Genomic DNA, 27,951 nt, shown 5'->3' with positions numbered 1-27,951 from the left:
GTCCATGAATAGAGGTGGTCTAGTCATTTGGCGTAATGTCTGATTTAAGACACGATGTGTCCAGATTATGCTGAGGATTCTTCACAGGCAATTTTTTCAAAACTTGAAGTCCTTTCTTCTGTTGCTGATTTAGCTTCCAACAGTCTCTTCCGTACAGAATAACTGGGACGCCATCCCTCTTGAAGACTCGAAATTTTAGCCTGTCATATTAATTTTATGAATGCCAAATAGGTCTAAAGTTCCTATCCAATACGAGTGTGAATCTCTTTATCTATGGCCCCCGTCTTCTTTACTGTTCTTTTTAGACATTTAAACTGGACAACATGTTGTTCATCCTCGTTACTGCATTTAATGCTGAAGGCTCCGACAACGATACTCAATAAACTAAATAATCAATGAAATTATTAGGTAAGCTTACTTTAAGCTCAACATTCTTAAAAAGGTCCTTACCATGATATGGGTCAATTTGATCATCATCAGGGTTTTGTTCTTCAAGTTCATTAATTTCTTTTTCCTCCTTCTTATCATTTTTCGGCTCATCTTTGTCCTTTTCGTCATTACCTTCAGGAGCGTCTTCTTTAGCAACAGTTTGGGATTCACCTTCCTAAAACATAAATTTTTAAGATTCTAATCATGTAGACAATTCACCCATAATTTACTTTAATTCCATGTATAAGACATTATTGAGTGAAGATAATGAATAAGCCGCAATTAGAACGAAGGGTAGACAAAAATATCAACGAAATAAAGTGAGACACGACTAATTTGTTATCTGAGAAAATCAATATATAATGGGGAATAGCCATTGGGACGATACAGTCATGCCCAAAATTAAGGGTAGCACCAGACAGAGGGAGAGAACACATTGGGGAGAGCAGCCTTGACTGGAACAACAAATTTTGAAGAGTAAATCTTGCTCAGACTGCTTGATGCAGATTTATGGATTATGTTCGAAAATGAAACCATATTATCCAACTTTTAGTCTGTAATTTTGTACATTTTTCACTATAAAAATCCTGTAAAACCATCATGTGAAAATCATATAAATCTGAGAGTTTTACTACCTTGGGAATCGGACAGAATGAGTCATTTCTTTAGCCCGTATATTAGAAACACGTGAATTCAATTCTTTTTTAACGGCATTGTTCGAACTTTAGTTTTTACAGGTACATCAGCAACAACACTTCTTAATTATTTCTTAAGGGATATAATGCCTATATATTTATAAGTAAGGAGTGAAGTCTTGAAGACACTGAGGTTGAAGAGGAGTGTGCGCAGCTGTGTTGACCTCAGGCAGCTTGGTGCTGCAATGAATTGTTAGTAGTAGTAGCAGTAATTGTCATTCTTATTCAAAATTAAAAATGGAAAGTTTCTAAAGAATTTCTTCTTTACCTTCATACCGGGAATGTGTCTAATCAACTAGTTGATGACCGAATCTCACAGCATTGGTTTAGTTTATGTATCTAAAACATCTTTTGTACAGACACATTAACATCATTATTGAATACACGTGACTTTTATAATTTTTATATAAATAAACAATACATTTATTACATATACGTCTACTTTATGTGTGCCATTTTAAATTATTTGTTCAAAATCGTTTTACTCAGTTGGAATTGAATGTATAAAAGACATCCAAATAAATACTACAACATATCTTTTTAAATTTTAATTAGTAGACAGATATTGGATATTATTATAGTGTTAGCTTTCTGCGGGGGGGAGGATTTTTCATTTTAAAATGATTTTGATTTGCATACCTCTTTCCGACTCTTCGTATGTGTTATCAAAATAATTATTAAGGTAATTTATATAATTGTAAGATATAGACATGGAATTGTAGACAGAGTTATGTAGGGTATTACAACTAGGTAGAGGATGATTCTATTCAGTATAGGTTTAACTCTATTGCGGAAAGCGTGACGTTTGAAAAATTTAATATAGTCGTGTTATAGATTCAGTTTATTTCGATTTACGGACTCGATTCCCCAATGAAGGAGATTTGCCTCGGGGGGGGGGGGGAGGGATTTCTGGGGGGATACTTATGCACGAGGGAATTTTTAAGTACTTAATACACGGGATTTTTAATACACAATATTTAATACAATTTTTTAATACATGGGAAAAACATAAAAAAAATTGGAACACTTTTAGTACTTTTAAAGACTTACTAAATTATTTTTGATTGAACAGTTAATTACTGCATAAGTCTAACCTTTTAGTTATCCTTAGTTTACTTCCACGGTCTCCGAAGGAGGACAAAAAACTTCTTTGTTTTAAGCCGAGGATAGGGAAAGCCACTCAAAAATTTAATAAAGTTAACAAAATTAGGATGTCGTGCTAATGGTAATAGGAGGTTTGTTCAGGGTAGTGAGGGGTTAAAAATATGAAAACACAAAAAAGTGTCTTCTTAAGTCACCATGGTTTAAATTTTCGAGGACGAGAGAAGTCCTTTAGACCAGATAGATCTACTACAGAGAAGGTATTCACCTTGCCATCACCCTTTCCTTCTTCTTCTTTTTTCTCCTCTTGATCCGCTTCATTCTCCTCTTCATCCCCCCAAACTTCTTCATCTAACTTGTCCTGACCCTTTTCTGTTTCACCCATCTGCTTGTCTAAATCCTCATCCTCGCTTTCATCACTTTTTTCACCGTCTTCATTAGGTTTTACATCTTGTTGCTTTCCCTCAAAATCATCAGTCATTTCAATACCACCTTCCTCTTCCTGTAATATATATTGATCAATTGTAGAAAATGGAAAAAAATGCAAATAAATCAACCAAGGAGTTGCATATCAAGGTTGCAGCGGTAGCTGCAACCTAGAAAAGAATGAATCACGGCCCAGAGCAAGAAAAAAAAAAGAAAAAAACTGACTAGAGAGAAAAATTGTCAATTGTACCTGGTTCAGGAGTGGCAACTATTATCTTGATTATTCTTAATTATAAAATATACTTCGGTAACAAATAATTGTACTAAATCCATCTGTGGAAAAGTTGATATAGTTTATAAACAATGAATAGACATAGTGAAAACCAAAAAGAAAATAATAATATTACGAAGAATGAGAAACTGGAAATAAGCTAAGGATGACGTTCTTGCACTTGAGTTTAATTGTCAGTGACAGGAAAAAGAGAGGACGGGGTCATAGTTTTGTTGCCTTCTTTTATTCATCATATCTCGCGAATTTTACAGTTATTTATTCTTTTAAGAAAAGAAAAGAAAAATATGGATATTTTGCCATGTGCATAATTTAACAATGTATATACTTTCGTTAAGAAACTGGGTCATACTCAAAAGCGGGTTGGAGCTCAGCCTCACCTTCACCCCTCCTAGAAAAATTTCGACAGACACCCATGATAAAAGGAAAAGAAGAATCCGGCTAAATAGTTTACTCTTCAAATTATACTGCGACAAGTCGCAACGTCGACACAATTAAATACAAAAACAAGAGCTAAGAGCTCATATGGCACTTGTGACGAGGCGAGAAGAGCTAAGAGCCAAGAGATCATATGGTATGGGCTCTAACAAATTCTATGAATCAATATATTGATTTAAAAAGGAAAATAAGAGGCTTAATGCTGGTCAGGATTTAATAGTAAGAGCTCTGAGTCAAGATGTCCTTCTAAATATCAAAATTCATTAAGATCCGATCACCCACTCGTAAGTTATAAATACCTAATTTTTTCTAATTTTTCCTCTCCCTTTACCCCCAGATGGTCGAATCTGGGAAAACGACTTTATCAAGTCAAATTGTGCAGTTCCCTGACACGCCTACCGATTTTAATCGTCCTAGCACGTCCAGAAGCACCAAACTCGCCAAATCACTGAACCCCTTCCCCCAACTTCCCCAAAGAGAGCAAATCCAGTACGATTCTGTCAATCACGTATCAAGGACATTTGTTTATTCTATCCACCAAGCTTCATCCCGATTCCTCCACTCCAAGTGTTTTTCCAAGATTTCCCCCTCCAACTCCCCCCAATGTCAAAAGATCTGGTTGGGATTTGAAATAAGAGCTCTGAGACATGAATTCCTTCTAAAAATCAAATTTCATTAAGATCCGATCATCTATTCGTAAGATAAAAATACCCCAATTTTCACGTTTTCCAAGAATTCCGGTTTCCCCCTCCAACTCCCCCCAATGTCACAGAATCTGGTAAGAATTTAAAATTAGAACTTTAAAGCACAAGATCCTTCTAAATATCAAATTTCATTAAGATCTGGTTACCCTTTCGTAAGTTACAAATACCTCCATTTTCAAAATTACCCCCCCCCCCAATTCCACCAAAGAGAGCAGATCCGGTCCGGTTATATCAGTCACGTATCTTAGACATGTTTCTATTCTTCCCATCCAGTTTTATCCTGATCTCACCGCTTTAAGTATTTTCTAAGATTTCCGGTCCCCCCAACTGCCCCCCCCCCCAATTACACTTGATCCGGCTGAGATTTAAAATAAGAGATCTGAGTTACGAGGTCCTTCTAAATATGAAGATCCGATCACTCCTTCGTAAGTTAAACATGCGTCATTTTTTTCTTATTTTTCAGAATTAACCCCCCCCCCCCCTAATAGAGCAGATCTGTTCCAATTATTTAAATCTCGTATCTAAGACTTCTACTTATTTTTTCCACCAAGTTTCACCCCGATCTAAGTGTTTTCCATGATTTTAGGTTGCCCACCCCAAACTTCCCCCGATGTCACCAGATCCGGTCAGGATTTAAAATAAGAGCTTTGAGACACGATATTCTTCTAAATATCAAATTTCACTGAGATCCGATCACCCGTTCGTAAGTTAAAAATACCTCATTTTTTCTAATTTTTCAGAATTAACCCCTCCCCCAACTACCCCAAAGAGAGCGGATCCGTTTCGGTTATGTCAATCATGTATCTAGGACTTGTGCTTATTTTTCCCACCAAGTTTCATCCCGGTCCCTCCACTCTAAGTATTTTCCAAGTTTTGGGTTTCCCTTCCTTACTCAACCCTCCCAATGTCACCAGATCCGGTCGGGTTTAAAATAAGAGCTCTGAGACACAATATCCTTCTAAATATCAAATTTCATTGAGATCCGGTCACCCGTTCGTAAGTTAAAAATACCTCACTTTTTCTAATTTTTCAGAATTACCCTCCCCCCCCCAACTACCCCGAAGAGAGCGGATCCGTTCCGGTTATGTCAATCATGTATCTAGGACTTGTGCTTAATATTCCCACCAAGTTTCATCCTGATCCCTCCACTCTAAGTTTTTTCCAAGTTTTAGGTTTGCCCCTCCCAACTCCCCCCCCCCCCCCCCGATGACACCAGATCTGGTCAGAATTTAAAATAAGAGCTCTAAGACACCATATCCTTCTAAATATCAAATTTCATTGAGATCCGATCACCCGTTCGTAAGTTAAAACTACCCCATTTTTTTAATTTTTCAGAATTACCCCCCCCCCAACCACCCCAAAGAGAGCGGATCCGTTCCGGTTATGTCAATCATGTATCTAGGACTTGTGCTTATTTTTCCCACCAAGTTTCATCCCGATCCCTCCACTCTAAGTGTTTTCCGAGATTTTAGGTTTCCCCCTCCCATATCCCTCCCCCAGTATCACCAGATCCGGTCGGGATGTAAAATAACAGCTATGAGACACGATATCCTTCCAAACATCAAATTTCATTAAGATCTGATCAACACTTCGTAAGTTAAAAATACTTCAATTTTTCTATTTTTCCGAATTAACCGGCCCCCCACTCCCCCCCCCCCAGATGGTCAAATTGGGAAAAAGACTATTTATAATTTAAGCTGGTTCCGTCCCTGATACGCCTTCCAAATTTCATCGTCCTAGCTTACCTGGAAGTGCCTAAAGTAGCAAAACCGGGACCGACAGAATTGGCGATTGCTATATGTCACTTGGTTAATACCAAGTGCCATAAAAAACCCAAATGCACGTTTCAGAACGAGTAGAGAGATATAGTACCGGTACATCTTCGTCTGCTTCTTCTTGTTCTTCTCCTTTTTGCTTGGCTCCTTCAAGTTGATCTTCATTTTCAATTTGATCAGATACATCTTTGGCACCTTCTCCATCACCTAACCCACCACTTTCTATATCCTCAAACTCAGAAGAGCCTTCTTTCATCAGTTCTTCAGTTAATTCAGACGGCAGACAAAATCCCTAAAAAAGAAGGGAGAAAATGAAATAAAGTGACAGAAAATCAAATTGAGACTACAAAATGTAATAGAAGGCTATTGGTAGCAGCATACTTCTGGTTTAAGCAGAATATGGCATATAGGCAGCCACTGGCAGAATATGGCAGCCACTCAAGCAAAATAGAAAATGCATTTCAAAATAAAATATGACCGAGTTTTTTTTTTTTTTTTTTGTTTTTTTTTATAAAGCTGAGATTTCTTTCTTTAAAGATCCACTCGTACTTCGCAGCCAGTCTTTTTCTCAATCCCTGTTCGCTACAAAGTTATGACTGTAAGGGGTTGAGAACATACAAATGAATTTGTCCACGACATTATCACTTCTAAGATCTGGCTAACTCAATCGAATCTTAAAACACTTTTTTTTTTTACCACAAAAAAACATTTGGGTCATTTTTGGGCCAATTAAAGAACTGTATTCACAGGATCAGAAAGTTTTTTTTTTGAACACTGTTATTTTTTAATTATAAACCGCTTTGGAATTAGAACCATGGTTTGCTCTTAATGAGGAAAAGGCATCCATTTAGCGGATGAATTGAAGAAAAAATTTTTGTCCAATTAGACCCTTCCAAATATACTTTTTACTTATGTAACGACTCCTTAAGCGCAACTCTAAGAAAAAGAAGAAGAAAACATAGTTTTTATGCATACCTTTTCAGCAAGCTGGTCAAATAAGCCAAAAAGCACAGACGAGAGTTTAAGGGTGGCTCTTAACATCGACATTTCTTGAAGGATGAAAAATTCAAGAAGATGCAAAAACTGATTCATAATTGGCACCAAAATACGCAAAATCACATTCCATTCCATTCCACTGTTACCATTAAGGCTTCTAGCAATAACTTCAATGTCACTCCTTAATTCTTTCACCTTTAAAAGGGAGACTGCGTCCTTTAATCTTGAAACGAGGTCAATTAAATGATCTTTATTTATTTCATAATCAAGTTCGTTGTCACCATCAGTTTCGGATACTTCGTTTTTCTGTGTTTCTTGAATAGCAATTAGTGCTAATTTGACGGCTTTATCAACAGTACTTAAAGAATCTAACGGCAAATTTTTGCCCGACTTCACAGAAGACTCAATTAATTTCTGACACGAAGATTGGAGGTATTGAACTTCAGTGGAAAGGGTCTTCAGGGGCAAAACAAAAGAGTTTCTAACAGCAGCTTCGTCTTCTACCTTCATCACTTCAGACACGGATGTTATTACTTTCCTGAATGTAGTAAACGTGGTCTTAACGGCAGAAAAGTGTTCGCTATTCAGCACGGGAGTTTCATATGCATCCATCATGTTTCTATACAAGCTAAAGACTTGGAGGCAATTATGTTTAGCCGCTTTAAGATGGCTAAGTTCATTATTGATTTGTTGAGAAATTTCGAGGAAATTCTTGTCGTCTGCAGTGCTACCTTCTTCTAGACAGAAATAAGTTTCAGGTTCTGACTTGTAGACACGTAGAAAAACTGACATTTTACTAAGAAGCGATTCAAGTTGATTAGAGGCTGGCAGTATCTCTTTGAAAAATGTGTCAGTTAGTTCTGTTGACTGGGATTGCAGTCCATTAGCTAGGGCGTCTTGTAGACTTGCAATTTGTCTTCGAAGCGACAAATACTCCCTAGAGAAAGAAAAATAAAGTTTACACATGCTTAACGAGTAAAATTTTCCACTTGTTAAAACAATCAACAATCTTACAGCGATCATTGTAAATTTACATCAGCGTGATATGTCGCCATCCTCCAGTACTTATAAAACTTGACTAGTGCACTGGAGGTTATAGGTTCCCATCCTATTGAGTTTATATTAGTTTATCATAGAAAACTCTTATCTTTATTTTGACGTGACTTGTATGGAATTAAGTGTGAAAAACATGGTTTGGCAAACATTTGGGGAAAGACCTTGCCCCTAGATACATGTAAAACATATAAAACGAAGAAAAACGAAGATTTCCAACTTTTATTATTCTTTATCCGAGAATGGCTTGCCTAGAACGGCACTCCAGTGTTGTTTATTGCCCCTTCCTTCTTTTATGGTGAAAGGTCCTGAAATTAAACTTGTTTATACTCGACAAAGGGCTTCTTTAACTTCGACGATAACTATTCGGTAGTTTTTTTGGAAAGAAAATAGCATACACTATAACTTCAAAAATACAGTCCTAGCCTTAAAAGAGCATTAAGTAGCCAAAAATTTGATAGCTTAAATAGTTTTAAAATGAGAACAAGCTTCCTGACATGAATGGGAAGGGAGACTTTAAAAAACTTTGACTTCTTTGTGAAAAGATTTGGTCGTGCTATATAGTGTATGAAATTGCTACAAGTCAGTCATCAAAAGAAAAAAGAAAAAATACATGCCATAATTTTTTAGCACTGAAGTTTGAAGTAACTAGGCTAGATACAAAATCACGGCAAATATTGTGTAAGGAACAAGAGTACCTAAAACAGGGGAAATCTAACGATCTTATTTTAGACAACTGAGGTACTATGGATAGACAACACCAACAGAAATTCTCTGTCAACGCATATTCCCCTCTGTTCACGGAAGATGTAACTTATCTTTTATTATTTCGGTTTCATTCGTTTTACCATACACAAAGCAGCTAAATCTTTTAAGTTATTAGTACTTAATCATTTATTTTCTTCTTTAATGACAGTACTTTCTGTTGTCATTTTAAGTGATTGTTGAAAATTTTCCCACTGCTAGCTGTTATTTTTTTTTTATTCTTTCATTAAATTTAGTCTTTATATGGGTATGGGTTTAGATTAAAATCATAAGCAGCGCAATAGTGCTGCCTAAGTAAAGAGCGGTAGACTTCGTTTTTTTATTTACCAGACTACTTCATACAGAAGATTTGGCCACAGAGACTTCGAAAGGGGCTCATTCGATTGGCAACTGAAGGTTCTAGTGCTCTTTTTAAGAGCCACATGAGATTGCTCTGCGAACATCCCCCGCCAACTTCCAAGTACGTCTAATCAGAATTTGAGATAGGTTTTGTTCTCAGAATGGTCAAAAAGTCAAATAACTATGCCTCCAGAGATCACATGATCTCCCCCACAGCCCCTTTGGGAAGGGCTGTCAATTATGCAAGTTGCCCATTGCTTACATATAGGTTTTATTGTTGAGAAATGGAAAACTGTTTGATCCTAGGTATGACCGAAAAGGCTACGGGTATTAAGGTGAAACCTCAAGGAATGTCGAAGGGGATGTAAATCAGAAGACACCATCCAGGTTGTCAAAAGGGCGTATCTGTAATATCTTAGGAACAGCTAAGAGTACAAAGTTGAACCTTTAAGAGCATGTTAAAATTGCTCTTAAGTCAAACCCATTATATGCAATCAGGTTGCCAAAACGGCTTATCTACAACATCTCAGAAATGGCTAAGAACATTAAGTTGAAAATTTTATGGCATGTTGAGGGGGATGTTCAACTAAACCAAAAGATGCTATGTGCATCCAGAATTTTTGAAATACAATTCATTCTACTTCTTACTCTTGAATTTCCCATGAAAAATCAGCTTCTTTTACTATTAAATTAGGCTCACGTTCAAGACAGTTACCTTCAAAATAATTCCAAATGGGAAAACTGAGTGTTCTAACGTCAAGCTTTTAAAAAACGTGAAAAATAGTTCACGTTTTTTAACAAAAAGATGGAGAGAGAAAAAAAGTACATGACCATATACAAGCCCAGAGAAAGACAAGGGGGAATTGGTCCCCCTGATTCCTAGACTTAAATGCTAAATTGAAATTTTTACTAGAGAGACATGCTTTGTCTTTCCGACGGACAATCCAATATTCTTGGAATATTAAATACTAGATGCCCCACACGGGAGTGAGCAACCTTCTTATGAATGTCTGAACGTAGAAACTGGACAAAAGGCAGGTTTTTGAGCGGCTGTTCAAATACTTTGCACTAAATTACAGAGGAGCTGATCTTAACCAGTACCAAAAAGCTTCCAACCTTCCATATGAATGATTCGGGTTATGAAGATCTTAACTTAAAAAAAAATTTGCATAAAAAGAAGTTTTTTATGAAAAAAAAAATAAAAAAAATAAAGGACTATACTAAAGCAATGACGAGCAGAAGTCAAGCTTAAAATGAGCTAAAACCAACCTCTTTGAAGTAATAACTAAAACTTAAAATGTAGACTTAAAACGTAAAACAATAAGAAATAAGACTCAAAACGATCAGAAATTACAGTAAATAAGTTGAGTCAAACATGAAACGAAACAGAAATTAATACAAAAAGATTAAGGCTAAAACCACCTAAGCCTTCTAAAGACCAGAGCATTATTTGCGTTTGATTTAAGGCAATTTTTATTCGAGCGGTGTTGTTTTCATTTTTCAAGACTCCACAATAAAAAAAGAAAGAAATTCACCATAATAACAAAAATTACTGAAAAGAATTGACGAAAGTAGACTGACTGTTCAATAGACAACGATATTTATTCCTGGGAATCTCAGCAATTTTGGATCTGTTAATGTTAAAATGTTAAGCAAAAAAAATGTTCGAAACATATTTCATTTTCAGCCCTTAATTTTATACCATTAGTTGTACCTGAAACATTGCAGATATGCATTTTGACAGCATGGATGAGCGTTATTTTTATTTAGATAAACATCTCCATTATTTTCCCTGACGGTTTGATCTTAATACCCTAAAGCATTCCTGAAAAATTACAGATATACTATTTTGACAATCTGGAAGCACTGAAAAGTCTTTTGATTTAGATCAATATTCCCCCCCAACACCTCCAAACAGTTTCAGCTTAATACTCTTGTCTGTTTCTGAGACATGGCAGACACGCCCTTTGGAAAACCTGGATGCACATAGTGTCTTTGGTTTAGTTCCATATCTTCTTCAAAATTCCTTAAAAACTGTAACCTTTAATGCCCTTAGCCGCTCTTGAGATAATACATATACACCTTTTTCCAACCTGGATGCACAAAGTGTCTCTTGATTTAACTCAAAAAGCCATGAACATTTCAACTTAGTACCCTTAGCCGTCTCAGAGAAATCTTAAATACGCTTTTTGACAATATTACTGAATGTCTTTTGATTTAGTGCAACATTTTGACAACATGGATCCATATAGTAAGATTTAGTTCAAAATCCGAGCCTCCAAACCCTCCCTAAAAGTTTTACCATAGGACCCTTATCTATTCCTGAGATACCGTAAAAACACTCTTTTGACAACCTGGACACACATAGTGTCTTTGATAAAGTTTAACATTCCCTTTAACATTCCCCGAAAGTTTCAGCTTAATACCTTTAGCCGCTCCTAAGATATTACTCATGCGTCCTTTTAACAACCTGGATCCACATGGCGTCTTTTGACTTAGTTTAGTACCCCCTCAACTTGTACTGAAAGTTTAAACCTAATACCCTCAGCTATTCCTTATATATTGCAGATATGCGTTTAGACAACCTGCATGTAAATATTATCTTTTGATTTGTTTTAACATCCCTCAAGCATTCCCTTAAAATTTTAACTCAAAGCGCTTCATCTTTTCGGATACACTGGATCGAACATTTCCCAATAATAAATGGCATAGGTGAACAATGGGCAATTTGCGTAATTTGCAGCTCTTGTCCCTGGAGCTCTGGGGGGCCATATCATCCATGGAGAGCATCTATTGGACCTTTCAAATATTATGAGGCGAACAGCTATCTCAAAACTTCGATCGGATGTCTTCGGAAATTGAAGGATACGAACAGCTAAGATGGTCGTGAGAGGGGGACTGGCTACCTTCCAATCATTTTTGACTATTAAAAAAGGGACTAGAACTTTCAAACTCTTATAGATTGAGCCCTCTTCGAGGTTTCTACGACCATTCTTTCCGTACGAAGTGGTCCGGCAAAAAAAGAGTAAATAAAATATAATATATTGAAGCCATATCGCTGTTTACTGTAGGCAGCGCTCAGATATTTTTTTTAAGCTTTCGTTATTTTTTATCCACTTACTAATGCTCCATCCTGTTTATTTAGATAACTTTAAGACGCTGTAGCACGATTTTCATTTATCAAAGTTGTTTTCCTCTCAAGTTTCCTGTCAGTTAACAGTTATGAAAGTTTTTTAATACGACATGTTGTAAAAATTTACAACCTATAAACTAAGCAAGAAGAATAGGCATTTGCCTGTACAATGATATTTTTGTCTTAACAAGATTATTTGTCGACAAGTTTATTGTGCCAGCAGAGACCTTCATTTATAAGGATCCAACCTTCACAAATTCGAGACGATTGATATTTCACATGAGGAGGCCTGGGAGGGGGTAGGGGAGGAATTTTTCAAGATGTTTTAAGATTTCGTGGGTAGAAAAATTGAGCATCATTGAGTTGATTTAAACCTCTCACTGTGAAGTTCGGAGCGTCCCCCTAAAAAGAAAAGATACATGGAGATTACCTAGCCTTGTTCAGTGTCTGTTTACATTATAAAGCCTTGGCAGGGTCTTCAATTTTAAATTCTCTGCAGGACAATACACCCTTCAATGTCGTTCTAAACAATTTTCGAATTTTCCTGACAAATGATACGGACATCGGGAGTCTGTTCAGAAAAGTCGGAATTGATTTATCTGAATTCGTTGAAATATTCCATCACCAACTGCTTCTAATTTTGGAAATAATTGGGAATTTCACTTCAAAAATTACATACTTCGCAATGGATTGATTGGCTAGTTGTATTCATTTCATGAGAATGGTCTTTCAGCTGTCATTCGAAACCAGCTTATTTCGAGTCATCTTTCTTTTTTTCTTTTAAACAATTTTCGCCGATATAATGGTGCTCGAGGTACGAGCCTAACGAAGCATGAAGAGGGATAGCCCAGACCAAGCAAAACCCTTTAATATAAGTATTTAAAAAAATCCCAGCTACTGAAAATACTCGTCTCAAAATACAATTGAAGAGGAAAAGCCACTTCCACCCCCTGCACTAAACTGTATTTTTGACTTGCGAGTTTTTATTAAGCTCAAGTTTAACGTCAATGTGACCTCATCGTTATTCCGTTTATAGTTCTTAGTCTTACTACATATTATTGTTGTTTTCTATTTATTCCTTTATCTGATAAAAAGCTATCTAAAGAAATATGGTAATTTGACCGAAAACGGGCAAAATATCCTCTATATTCATATTCTGTTGGTTGTCATTGGAGGCACGTTGCTGACAATGTAGTAGTGTTTATTGAATGCTCAAGGGCACCTCAAATTTATTTGATTTAATGGGTTTGATTTTCTAACGAGGTTTTTAACCTTTTTATATAATAGATCAACAAGCTAATGGGCTCCAAAACCTGTGTTTCAGTAAACGTAGTGACATAGAACACGACCAATTAAGTCTATGGCAATAATCTACCAAGATCAGTTTAATGTAAAACTTGAATTAAATAAGTCAGTCAATTATTTAATTGCCTAAGCCAGTGTCAATACTAGAGTAAGTCAAAGTGCATACTTATCGATACGCGAAAACTTAACTGTCAACGGATAGCTAATCTCAGTCACTCGCATTCCTTCTACTATATTTTACTTACTCCTTTTTTTATTCGTCTTCTTCGATTGGTCAATTGTATGGGAGTACCTGTATTATATAAATTAAGAAAAAGAAGGTCATTAGATACTCTAACCGGGTTCCACCCGCCAAAACATACAGTTTTCTCCCTTGTTAATTTTCAGTCCTAGTATAGTTTATTCTTTATGCGTTTGGATGTTGAAAAGCATTTTCAAGTGATTGATATAGAAATTCCCGAAAAGTTTCTAACTAGGCTGATGAACTAGGCACCAGGGATTAATAAAATTTTATCGTTCGTTCTAGGATATTTTATTTTACGACTAAAATAGAACATTAGGAAAAGAACTTACTTGAAACTGGAAGCTGTTTGATTCCAGAGAGAGTTGTCAAATTTCATTATTGTTTCTGAGAAACCTTTGATTCTTTCAATTATAGCAGGCCCCAGCTCTTTGGAAGGCTGCAGAAGATGAGTCTTCAGGGAATTGAATCGGGCCACCCTTCGGGAATGATAAACCGGACATTTCATCCATAATGATAGGAAAAAGGAGTCACAAGGTCTGAAAAATTGAGCACAAAATCAAAGCCAGATTAATATATATATATATATATATATATATATATATATACGAAACAAAACGAACAAACAAATGAACGAATAAAACCCAGTTATAGAGAGAGAGATAGAGAGAGGAAGAGAACGCAATCGAGACTTACCAATATTTCTTGAATTTAGTTCAACCATGCTTTATTTTAATATTCTTGTACATTTGTTTAAACTAAAATTTATGTCTACAATGGGTACATAAGGATACGTAACGAAACCCAATACTGAAGGACGAAATGGCGGAAAAGGTTTTGTATGTATGTATATATGTGTTACCGTGAATGTCCACAAATTGGTGAATGTCGACATTCACCGGCAAATGTCCGAAATAAAATATTTTTTCTCCTAGGATTTAGTCAGTGTTGCCAGTCAACTTTTTCAATCTAATACAAGGTTTGATGATGACAGGTTAGGTTAGAATAGATTAAGTTTGGTTAGGTGAGATTGGGTTAGACTAGCTTAGGCTAGGTTTTTAACCGATTTCTGACATTCAGAACCACATTTAGTCTAACCTAAACTAACTTAACCTAACCTAATTTTAACTTTACCATCATAGCTTGCATAAGGCTTAGAAAGCTGACTCGCAAAGCTAACTGAGTCCAAGCACAGAAAAAGGAATCTCTGACATTAACCGGTAAATGTCGACATTAACCAGATTTCGGACATCCAATGTAACATATACACATATATGGATGTATATATCACACACATAAGTGCTTTCCACGAGCTTTAAGAGAATAGAAACAAAACACAAAAAATTAAGAATAAAAAGAATATTCGTGCAAATTAGTTGCAGAAAAGAAGGAAGGGGAATTGTGAGAGAAAGAGAGGAAGAGAGAGAAAAATAGATATAGAAAGAGAAGGGGAGAGACAGAAAGAGAGAGAAAAATATAGAGATAAATCACCTTCTATGCATATTTGTCAAACTACCCTGAACATCAAAAACTTCCAAGTCAGTAGTGATTCTTTTCTCCAAGACAAAACTTGGCAGACCCTTTCGATAGGAAAGTCCTAAGCGCTGGAGAACTTTGAAAAGCTCGGCTAAGCCATTCCGTTTTCTTAAATGGATCTGTCGAGCCTCTGCAAGCTGTTTTTCTTTGTCTTCACCACCAATTGTCTGTAAAATTATAGGTAAATATTGCTTCTAAATTGAGACGAGGAAGAAATGAATACAACACTAATTATATCACTGTGACACTGGAGATGGCTTGACATAAAGACAGTTGTGAGGAAACAAAGCTTAGAAGTTATTTATTTTTATTTACATTCATAGCTTAGATAGTTTAACTGCAAATTCACTGATATGACAGATAGACAGACACATTTCAAGGTTGCAGCAAAAGCTGCAACCTAGTAAAGAGCGAACCACGTCCCATTGTAACCAAGAGTTTTAACAGTGTTTTCTAAAAATTGTCTAGTGAGAAAAAATCTCCATTTATAACTGGTTCAGGATAACTGGTAAAGCCCAACACGGGAGAATTTTAGCACCCAATGTTGAAAAACGAGGAAAAAGCTGTTTTTTTTTTTTGTTTTTTAATGTGGCCTATTACCATACCCAAGAAGATTGAAAATCTTGATCATGGCTTGGCAGAGTTTGACAACGCATGACTATGGGTATTTCTGCTAGATTTAGATAAAGTAAGCTACTAAAAGACTCACACACAGTTCGTGGCCAGTAACCACAATTACAAACGAATAACTGGCTATAATTAGTAGTATTATATAATTTGTTAGGTTTGAATTTTCTTTTACAAGGACTAGCAGGCTACCAAAAGACCATTAAAAAATATTTAATAGTTTAATTATAACCTAATACCTCTTGTAAATTCGTCCTCATAGCTTCTTCGTAAAGTCCCACACTGTCATGTGGCAGTTTTTTGAGTCGTCTCTGGAGTACAAAGGCTGAAAAGCATCACGAGGGTACTATTGAAATCTCCATGTGCTGAACATCTTTAATCAGATGTTCACAGTACCCTTCTTATATACTCCCAACCCCTTTAAATGAAAACTAAAAAAAAAATGTTCATTGGAAAACAGTCCAATGAATAAAATAGCATTTCTTTATTTCCATTTTTACGAAAACAGCTGAATTTTTAATGTGCAGATGCTTAAGGGCTGCGATAACAACACACCAGCAGACCTTTTATTTAAGTGACAAAGTTGCACACACCTTGTGTAAAAATTTAAGGGACATCAAAAGCAAAACCGACATTTTATGGTCTTAAAAAAACTATCATGTTGACTTCTTTGGTTTCATCGCTCAAGTTAAATTAACAATATTTCTGTAAAATTTATTTTAGTACATTAAAAAAGAAAACACAGCAAAAATTAAGTTTAAAAACAAAGTTTCTCTTACTGAAGTAAAGAGCGAAGTTGAAAACTTAAAATGGACAGAAATTACTACTTTGCCGATTACGTAAGATATATTTAAAAAAACCAGCACAAATAAACTGACTCGTGATATTTTGCGCTTTCAGTAAAGGGCTAATTTTAAGAATTCTACAAATATAGGAAAACATTCCAAGTCAGTTTATTTAAGCTAGTTTATTAGATATGTATTGCGCAATCGGCGAACCAATAATTTTTGTTCACTTTAAACTTTAACCTTCCCTCTTTACCTCCGTAAGAAAACTTCTTCTCTTTCAGTTTTCAAAATTTAAAATTGGAAAAATATATGAACAGTCTCAAAAGTTGAAATAAGGAAAAAACAAGCCCGTACAGTATACACGATTTTCAAAACAGTAGACGAAGCAGAAAGGTGAATATTACCTGTAGTTTTTGAAGATCGTGAACTGTTTTAATGACTTCTCCAGTAAGATCGTCTATAACCTGTATGTCTTCAGATAGAGTAGATTTTGACACAATGTCTCTTACAATTAGTCTCGACTTTGGATAAAGCTTAGGGACACGAATAAGCGTTTCAGTCTCGTTAAGGGCTTCAGTCGTGCTTTCCTAAAATAAACATTTATACGTCATATATCATACATGATTGTCACCAGGAGACTATTCCAATTAACGTAACATTTTTACAGGCACTTAGTTCATGTCGCTAAGCATAAGCGTGTTCAGTCTGCTATTGCAAGTTTTACAGTAGAAAAGATAAACATCCAAAAATGATACAAATTAAAGCATGGTTGAGCATGTTCTAAAAATCGTTGTTAGGCAAACTTCCCTGTTCTTTTCAGTGGCGATATTATGATTTAGAATTTGGCTTATAATTTCTTTAACATTTGCTTACAGAAAATGGTTATTAGTCTAGTTCAGCCTGAAGACCAAACGTTATTTTAAAATAAGAAAATAGAAAATAAAATTGCTATGTCTCACTAAATTAACTAACCTAAAAAACATACCTTCATCTTCATTATTTCCGTTTACATGGTTAACATCTTTCGATTAAGCTGATGAAACCTAGTACCATCTTCCGAAATAATGTCTATATTATGTAGCAAGCTCAGTCCACCCGGGCTAATGTAAACGAATTGAAAACATTTATTTTTAATTAGGACTCATGAACCTGCAATTTGACACATCCAGGCAAATATTTCTATTTCACTTTCTACTGATCTAGAAATAAAGACAAGACAGCAAACTGAGCAATAAAATATGAAATTTTTAATCTTGTCACCGCTAGGTCCTAAAAAAAAAAAACGAGAGTCGTGCGTAATTTTCACCCAAAACATATTTACATTCTCGTTTGTAATTACTAAGTGTTAATCAGTATTACCAAATTCTAAGCAGTTTAAATTCAAATAAGTTATAAAACAATAAAAAAAACTTGCCTTTTTTGAGAAAAGCAAGTTTATTTTTAGAAAACAGAAGGATTCATTTCTTTGGCCCGCTTTAGAAGAAGTTTTGAGAAATGCGATGGTTGCCCTGACAACATATTCACTTAATAAATACTCAAACAACCACTGTCAGAAATATGCTGAAAAAAGACTTCTCAAGGGACAGCAACTTTCTAAGAAAGTTAAAAGGAAGGAGATGAACAGCACAGTCCGACAATAAGAAAAAAGGATCAAAATAAACCACATCCTCTAAATTTACATATCCCTGAGTCAAATTTACTCAATATATCCTTGAATTTCTATGCAGGCTTTGGAAGCTCTTAAGACCCTAATTCAAAGTTACCTTTCGTGAGACCTCCTTCGCCGAGGAGTGGCAACCCTTTGGTTCACCCAGCCAAAAATAGGTGGCTTCATCCTACAATACGTTGCTGGTAGTGGTGGAAGTTTTACAATTCGACCATGTCAACCTTCAAGATTAGACTAGCATTTGAAGCATACAGGTTTGGTCAGAGAGGAAAAACAATATATTGGGCACGGTAAGTATCAAGATTAGTACATTTGCAGTTAATAAAAACCCAACGGAAAAGAAGCGACGGTGCTCCGATGGACTTCGTTTGTCTTAAGAAAAAAAAATGCTTTAAGGCCCCGTTTAATAAGGAATCTGATTACTTGTTCATCAGCTTCGACTTCCTATTTGCGTTGCACATAAATAAATGTTTTTTATGCATAAAAATGAAAACTTGGAAAAAAAACAACAAATAGCAGCAAAAATAATGACCGCTGATAATACAATTCTCACGAAAATTTAAGTCGGACTAGATTTCATAACAATCTGTAAACAATAATATTATTTAGAACCAAACATGGTTTTATTAAGAGCTTAAAAATTGTCTTGAAACTGAAGTCTTATATTCAGTACAATAATGGAGTAAAACATAGCCTACAAAGACATTTTCAAACGCCATGCTCTACAAAAAAAACTGAATATGAAAATGGAAACGAAAAGAATGACGAAATCAAATCAAAACAGCATTAAATAAATCACATTACGCAATTTACAATTATAGAACGAAATTAGCCTTAAAGGAAGAATGCATGAGAATAAAATCTAGGGATTGATACGTAGACATTAGCAATCGGATAGTTTTCCTTTGAAGTGATTCAAAATTTGTTCAGCTCAGAGTCAAAAACGTTTCTCTAATTACGACACCTTTACAATAAGAAAGGTAAATAAAAGTTTAGCACTAATCTAATAAGCGACGGGAATGATTTTCCCTTTTCCCATTTCTCCTCACCTTTTTTAAACTTAGGGGAAAACTCCCAATATCCTTTTGTCCAGGCGTGAGAAAAATAATTTTTAAGATTGCTATTTAAAATTAAACCATTCTATATAAGAAGATGAGCTTCCTAAAAGAAGATGAGCAGCTTAAAAAAGCCTGGGAGAGGAGCTGGTTGCCCTTCGATCGCTTTCGGGCACTAGAGATTTTGCTGTCCAATCGAATGAGCCCCTCAGAAGTTTCTACGACAACCCCTTCCATATGAAGTGGCTCTGGGAAAAACAGATAATAGATTGAAAGTTCGTGGCTTTTTATTATTGGCAACGCCATAGCAATGCCTCTGATAAATAATTTTCGAATGTGGTGGCTCAGTGTTTTCGATTTAAGTTTAGTGCATCATCCAGTACTGATATGACATTAGTTCCGTCAAGACAGTTCTATCAGGGACGTAAGCAAGGGAAGGGGGCAAATTCTATCCAAATTATCTTTGTTATTATTAACCCCTTCTGGAAAAAACTTACCCCCCCCCCCAGGAAATTTTTTTATTATTGCCTCTCCCCCAAATAAAAATCCTGTGTTCAGGCCTGAATAGTAAGCATTGGAATTGATTTTTTTTGTTTTTTTTGGGGGGGGGGGGGTGAGGGGAAGGAACGGGCTAAAGTTCAGTCTGATTGTAACTTTGACATCTTTTTTCCCCTCATGTTACAACTACGACTTGCAAATAAAAGTACAGGCAGATTAACTTTGGTTCTCTTTTTACAACTGGATTTTACCATAATTTAGACTTGATATTTTGTAAAAAAAAGAGAAAAAAAGAAGAAAGGGTATGCGTGGGCTGTAAATGACCAGGTAAATATATAAGAATGTTTTCTTGTATACCCAACACATGAAAAGGCTCATAAAATTAAAAAAAGAAAAGAACAAGAACAATTGCACCAAGAGAAGTAGAATATCAATTTTGTTATCAAATTCACATGACATTTCAGTCAAATTGACAAAACAATTTTACTCCATAAAAGCTTCCTATCAATTGAAGTAAGAGGAAAGATCAGACACGTTTTCTGAAACTACAAAAAAAGAATGAGAAGAAAGAGGCTATTTTCCAGGAATGCAGAAAAACTATGATAATCGATTCTTATAATATTTCGTCATTACTAGAGACATTTCATTCATTAAATTTAGTTTCAGGGCTCTAAGATAAAGAATTAAGTTTGCTTTCAGTCGATTGTTTACTAATTCAAAATTAGAGATAAAAAATACAAGGTTTATGATGACTTAATAACAAATCCAGAATTGTGACCTTTTATGACAGGTTGAATAATGCTTCCCAAGTCTTTTAACACTAGAAAATCATAATTGGTTTTTTTTTCTACTTGTGCCATTTTCAAAACCAGATAACAAATCAATAAAAAACAGCATTATGTAATTTCTCTTTTATAGCTTTTAGGTCCAGTGGCTTCTACCCAAAGTAAGTAGAAGCAGTAAGTTTGATACAGCCGCAGAAAACCCAGTTACTTCATTACTTTCGAAATATGTCTTTCAGATAGAAATTCACCACCGAGTATGTGAAAAAAAAATTACCTCAACTGTGATGTTCACTTCTGGGGCGATAAAAATTCCCAGATCCTTTTCTGTCACATTGTGGACACCCTGACAGGCATCCCATATCCCGTTTGCTTCATCTCCCAGACTATTAGCTTCTGTTGGTCGTGACAAAAGTGTCTGAACACTTTCTTTTAAAGCAGTTTCATAGTCTTTCATAAACTTGTGCAAAGTCTTATGAGACTTGTTAACTGTGTCCTTTGTTGACCAATAGTTAATATCATTCCATCTCATGATTTTCACAAACTCTTTTACTTTCTTCTCAATAGGGTTACGTATAGATTGAATAGAATTGGTAACAGCGGGTAGTTCCTCATTAAAGTAGAAATAGATGTTCCATAGCGCACGAACAAGCTCATCTAACAATGAAAAAAAAAAGATATATCAATGACAGCATACCTTATCTGATAAAGGACATCAAAAAGAAGGATGTTCGGTACACGGTTTCACCTTCCAACTCCGTATACTGTATATTTGTTATTATTTTTTTTCTTTTTAGTAGATCACTCTGGGAAGCGACGCTTTTGATGTGCTACCGGCAGATTTTGTTCCTGTGTTTTGGAAATAAATTATTATCGTTACGATTACTACTATTAAAGTTGCTGAGAAGTTAACAAAATTATTTGCATAAGGAGTCATTTCAATAAAGTATAAACCCTTAGCTAATATGAGTTTTGACAACTATATTACAATATTAACATCAAATCTGTTATAAACAGGCTCTGAAACCCATGAAGACTTACTTTATAAGAAACTAGATCTACGTTGCATGGGCAACGTAAGGGGTTGCGGCAACCTTTGTTCGGCCTCGCCGAGTAAAGTGTTGCGAGAGCAACACTTTGGTTTTGTTTCCTCGCTTCGATTAAACGCTGAAGTTGTTAATCTGTAAGGATCTTAAAATAAATACTAGGTACACCAACTCGCAAAAGTTGGAAACCCCTCATAGCAACTAGCAAAAGTTGTAAACCCCTCAACGCTGAAGATGATTGTAGCCTAACATCCGATTATTACTTACAATATCCTACATGTATTACCGCTAGAACCAAATTGGTCTTACCATCAAATATGGAAACAAATAATAGGTACACCAACTAGCAAAAGTTGCCAACCCCTCATTACGGAAGATGATTATGAGTTAACAGCCGAATGTTGCTTAAAACTCTTCTATATGTCTCACAATTGGTATTGGCCTATTTTTGGTTTCAGTGTGTACATTACTACTGAAGTTGTCAACCCCTTTAAACTTTCAAACTGGTATATCTCATGAAAGAATTTTTTTTTTTTTTACCAAAAAATGAATCATATATAATTTGATCAGCTCATCAAGAGCTATCGACTGCCGTGGAAAAAAAAATCTGTCTGTCTTAGTTCAAAAGTTGACTTTTTTGCCATAGGCCAAGCTTCTAACGTCATTACTTATAAAGGAGCAAAGGATAAACTCTAATTTCATGAGCAATGAGAGAACTTTTAAAGTTTAAGAGGCACATTTGATACCATTTCTCTGCCGCAATCCCAAGTGCAAAAAACCGAATGATAAACTCAGCTGAAATCACGAACAGAAATGGGTAGAAACACAAGCAAAAACCATTATTTTTGGCCCCAGTCAAGAAATCTACGAAGCTTTCCAAAATGCAAAGTCATATTCATCAATCCGGCCTAAGGTCCACACTTTCCGTAAAAACCGCAGAGGTTCGACCCTTACCACTTTCTAGGAATAAGCTGAAATCAGGGTGCTAAAAAAAAAAAAAAAAAAAAAAAAAAAAAAAAAAAAAAAAAAAAAAAAAAAAAAAAAAAAAAAAACACGACAAAGCCAAAGTGTTGCTCTCGCAACACAATTAAACACTATCTGTGAAACATGTACTTAATACGTTTGGATTTAGGACAGTCGTACTGCAATGCTGATGATGAATTTTACAATTTAGGAGAATTCTCTAAATAGTCCCTGATTGATCATAGCCGAAAGAGGTAAAACATGTCAGTGTGTGCGAAGTCAGGGAGGTTTTGGGGGCTTTAAGGGTCCATCTTATACTCTTACATCATACACCTACTCAATGAAATGACCAGATCAATCCCTGAATGATCGCTACTCGAAATACGTATAAAGCACTTGCATGTGTGAGGCCTGGGATTGGGATGGGGTGGAAGAGATATCTCGATAGGGAAGAAGAGGGGTCGATGAGAACGGGCCAAATGTCTCCATTTTGAGCCCTCTGATAATAAAACTTACCAATAGTTCAGTGACTATGATTAAAAATATGGTGTAACATGCCCACCATTTGTGGAACAAGTACTGATTATTTTTTTTACTTTGGACTAGTATATTGTAAGACTAGCCTCGTATTTATAATGTCGTGTAGGCCTAGTTTGTAATATTACAAATTTATAGCCCCAGAATTTGTAACGAAATATGTAACTACATATTTGTAGCCTCAAATTTGCAATATTAAAAAAAATAGTGTAATATTAGCCCCAAAGTTGGCAATCTCAGAAGTTCTGAGATTGGTAATCAGACACTAGTTGTGGAATATATATTTAGGAGGCCAGCGTTTCCTCCTTTCCCGGATAATTACCCCCCCCCCATGAAAAATTCCCCCACATGCAAAATTGAGCAGCCACAGAGAAAGTACAAAATAGGTACCTCAAAACTGAAAGTAAGGAGCGATATTAAAACTTAAAACGAACAGAAATTATTCTGTATATGAAAGAGGCTGTCCCCTCCTCAACGCCCCGCTCTTTACGCTAAGTTTTAATGTCGCTCCATACTTTCAATTAAAAAAACTTGTTTTTTTAATTTAATTTCTGAACGTTCTTAATTAATGCAGGTTTTTGTTATGGCTCACCGTACATGAATTATTAAAATGAAAGTTGCATACTAACTTTACTTGTTTTGGCTAAATAGCTTTCTCAAAGTTTTGTTTGGACGATTTTGAGAAAAAAGGGTGGGAGAGGGGCCTAGTTAGTCTCCAATTTTTTTTTTTTTTTTGTTACTTAAAAAGGCCATTAGAACTTTTAATTTTATTTACGAACGTTTGTATCAGTAATAAATATACGTAGCTTACAAATTAACTTACGTAACAAATTTGTATATTCGTATATTTGTATTACGTATATGAGGGGTTTGCCCCCAGGTCAATACCTAGCTCTTTACAGTAAAGTTCGAATTTTGTACAAGTTCTTTAAGAATAACTTAATTAGAATAAATAGGTCTTTCAAAATTACTAAAAACACTTTAGCGTAAAGAGCGAAATATTGACGAGGGGACGAACCTCCTCATATACGTAATAATTTCTGTTCGTTTAAAGTTTTAACGTTGCTCCTTACTTTCAGTTGAAAAAACTTGTTTTTTTAATTTAATTTCTCATTGTTTTTTTTTAACTAATGCTGGAAAATTCAGCGCCCCTTCCTGGAAATTCTTTTCTCCCAATGATAAATTCCTCCATGTAAAGATCCTCTCACGTAACCCCCTCCCCACCACCAGAAAAAATCCCCCCTGAAAACGTCAGTATACTTCCCAATAACCAATACTATATGCAAACAATGGGCAAAGTTCATAACTTGCAGCCTTTCCCCCGGGAACTGCGGGGGATTAAGTTGTCCTCAAAGACATAGTTATTAGATTTTTCGACTATGCTGAACAAAATGGCCATCTCAAAATTTTGATCCGGTATTTGGGAAAAATGAGCGTGGGAAGAGGCCTAGTTACCCTCCAATTTTTGGCCACTTAAAAAGGGCACTGGAACTTCTAATCCTTTAGAATGAGCCCTCTCGCGACATTCTAGGACCAACGGGTCAATACGATCATCCCTGGAAAAAACAAAAAAAACAACAAATAAACACGAATCCCTGATCTTTCTTCTTGCAAAAAAATACAAAATTGCACATTTTTACAGATAGGAGCTTGGACCGCTAGAGTAGGGTGTCTCTGAATCTGATGGTGTAATTTTCATTAAGATTCTATGACTTTTGAGGGGTGTTTCCCCCTTTTTTAAAAATAAGGCAAATTTTCTCACACTCGTAACTTTTGATGGGTAAGACTAAACTTGATGACACTTGTATATTTAAAATTAGCATAAAAATCCGATTCTTTTGATGCATATATTGGTGTTAAAGTTCCGTTTTTTTTTTAGAGTTTCGGTTACTAGTGACCCGGGTCGCTCCTTACTATTTTTAGAGTAACTATATTATTATACTTACTATATTGGTGTTTTTGACCCTCTTTGGCCATTTTTTGAATTGAGGTAATTTACTTATGGTGTATGTTGTTATGCTGCTATGTTATTTATGTTGTTATGTTTTTTGTCTTGTTTTTTCTTTTTTTGTGTGTTTACTCCACAGTTTAATGTACTTTGTGGGTTATAAATAAATTACTATTATTACTACAGTTCGTTACCATGTTTGAACACAAGGTTTAGCCAGCCGTTAATATAACAGAAACAGATATAAAGCTAGGCACACATTCGTATACTACATGCAACTGAACATTGAACTGGATAACGGAATCATGATATAAAAAAAAGGCAAAGCATTATATTATAAAACATGCATGTGTTGACGTAGAAGCCAAGTGTATTTTGGTAGTTTCGGAAACCGGTGATTTATCAACTATTTACAAGTTCCTTCGAAAGTTACGATATTCAGAAGGAAATAAACTTTTCTATGCAAAAAAAAATTACATATATTCATGTGGTATTTTCCAAATGATGGTTCAAAGATGTAGATAGAAAAGGGATATAGAAATACAACGTAGTGTACATCCTTTTTTATGATTTTCAAGAGGAAAGTCGAGATCATAAAAAATCCTGTCATTCACACTGTGTCAGATAAAACATACTTCCACTCAGCGGTGTTCTTCATTATACAATTCGTTTGACTAAAATTTTTAAAATATGTGTTTTCCTGCATTTATATTTATTTTTGACTCATCCTGTGCAATAGAAGATGAAATACAAGTTGGATTAGTTTCTCAGTGAAAATTTTTTTAACTAGTGAGAAAAATAAAGTTTGACATTTTTCGTCAATTATAGAAAATCCAAAATAATCTGTAAAACACAATACAAAAAGACCGCTAAAATTCAAACAATTATTTATTTTCATTGAGGTTTTCATTATTCAATTTCTGAGCAATAATTATGAAGATAAAACAATTCAAACATGATTTTAGCAAAAAAACGTCAATAATAAACCGTCAATAATAAACCGTCAATAAAATAAACGTCAATAAAAATATATAATAATAAACGTCAATAAAAATATAAAGTGAGCAGAGTTTTGCCAAAGGTTCAATGAAGAAGTTATTCTTATACTTTACATAAATTGTTGGAAATCAGTTTAAATCTATTTGCGTATTTCATTGTATAGTGTACCTCAAAAATATTCCTTCCAAAATTGACGCAAAAACACTCATTTTGATAACAAACATTAAATTTTTTGGTTTTTATTTGTAAGCCGAAGTTTTGTCGTTCAAGATTCCTCTGAGTTGAACGATCTCTGCATAAAATCGTTCTAATTTAATGATGAAAAGAAATCTGCATACTTTTAGAAATATAGCTATATAAATATAGAAATAGAGCTATACTTTTAGAAATACACTTTAGGAAATATAGAGACAACTACTGAGATAACTTTTAAACCAAGACTTTTCCTTTGCTCTAGCAGGACTTTACGCAAAGCAACGCATTTCAACCTTCTCTTCATTCACATTTGGAGAGTAATATTCTGTTGAGCATTTTACAATTTTAAATCTTTTCCTGACTTATCTTTTTCGCTTTTTTCCATTTATCAATAAAAACAAAAGCTTTCCCAAAAAAGATTCTAAAAAATACTATCTCCTAAAAAATTTCTCTGTATGCCGGAGTGGGGATAGCGGTTAGTCCTTCCTAAAAATGGTCTGAACTTCAGGCTTAAAAAAGCAAATTAACAGTCATCAAGGCAGGGAAAAACTTAGGAGATGCACAGAAAGTAAAAAAAAAAAGAAGTAAAAGACATATCTTGATTTACCAAGCAAATAAAAATAGATCTAGGGACGAAAGCAAAATTATGATAGCAGCAGTTATTTTAAGGTTGATGGATATACACAGAAAAGTTAACTTAAAACTGAAATAAATCCTAAGAAAGTTATTTAGTCAACAAGAAACTAATTCAATGTTTTCCCTTAAACAAAGGGTTGATTCTGAGCAGCATATAAATGGAAATACAATGAATAGTGTCAAAACTGAGTTTGATAGCCCTCACATCAAACTCAAAGCAATAAGTGGTGGTCAATAGTGTCACTTCATTACTGCGGATCCGCATGTTCACCACCAAAACGATATGATTGTTTCCACTGTAGTGAATACACGGTAAGAAGTACATTAAACACCTTCAACGATATAGGTTGGACTCTTTAATTACCTTTTTCGCTATCAGCTACATTATTACCAGGCGACTTCTGAGTGAGAATCTGAAATAGGAAAGCTTGGACGATTTCTAAACGGTAGGAAAAATCTCCGATGGTTGCAGCTTCCATAAATTGTCTAAATGTTTTGCTGACATCATCAACGCTGATTTTTCCTGATTCACCAGTGCCAAAGAAGGATAGAAATACACCATAAATATGAAACCACCATTTGTCTGACTTGGATCTCATACTGAAAAAAAAGGTTCTTGTCTGTTCTTGTCAATTGATAAACATTAAAGCTAGATTATTCTAGGCGTCTAGGTTTGTCTATGTCAAATCAACTAAGATTACCCAAATTTAATAAATGATCGATGGTATATTCAGAAGGAGGGATGTTGTAGTTTTAGTTTAAACAGTTCTGGCTAGGCCCCTCCAAAATAGGCTATATATTTTGGCTCTTAGTTAAAAACTCAGGCGAGTGTTTCCTTTCTCCAAAAGGAGTGTTACTCCCATGGACACAGTAGTATACCTTTATGCATTGGGTACCTTTTCAGAGGCGTATTTACTTTACAAAGGTAGAGAAGGTCACAAATTATTGAGAAAAAGATGTTTACGCACTTATAACTCAAAAGATTA

At 35.1% G+C, this 27,951-nt stretch overlaps 1 protein-coding gene across 1 annotated transcript in view; it reads right to left on the bottom strand.

Annotated features, from left to right (window-relative positions):
* Positions 1 to 27,951, bottom strand: part of LOC136039840 (midasin-like) — a gene marked incomplete in the record, with an annotated part of 305,680 nt that overhangs the window by 21,202 nt on the left and 256,527 nt on the right. Inside the window, 9 exon segments of the mRNA XM_065723761.1 lie at positions 451 to 604; positions 2,494 to 2,727; positions 5,955 to 6,149; positions 6,833 to 7,790; positions 14,022 to 14,228; positions 15,181 to 15,392; positions 17,045 to 17,227; positions 20,919 to 21,298; positions 27,330 to 27,565. Of these exon segments, the coding sequence (XP_065579833.1) occupies positions 451 to 604; positions 2,494 to 2,727; positions 5,955 to 6,149; positions 6,833 to 7,790; positions 14,022 to 14,228; positions 15,181 to 15,392; positions 17,045 to 17,227; positions 20,919 to 21,298; positions 27,330 to 27,565 (2,759 nt within the window).

This window comes from Artemia franciscana, chromosome 2 (genome assembly GCF_032884065.1).
Source record: "Artemia franciscana chromosome 2, ASM3288406v1, whole genome shotgun sequence".
Taxonomy (NCBI): domain Eukaryota; kingdom Metazoa; phylum Arthropoda; class Branchiopoda; order Anostraca; family Artemiidae; genus Artemia; species Artemia franciscana.
This window is presented reverse-complemented; position numbering and strand designations above follow the sequence as displayed.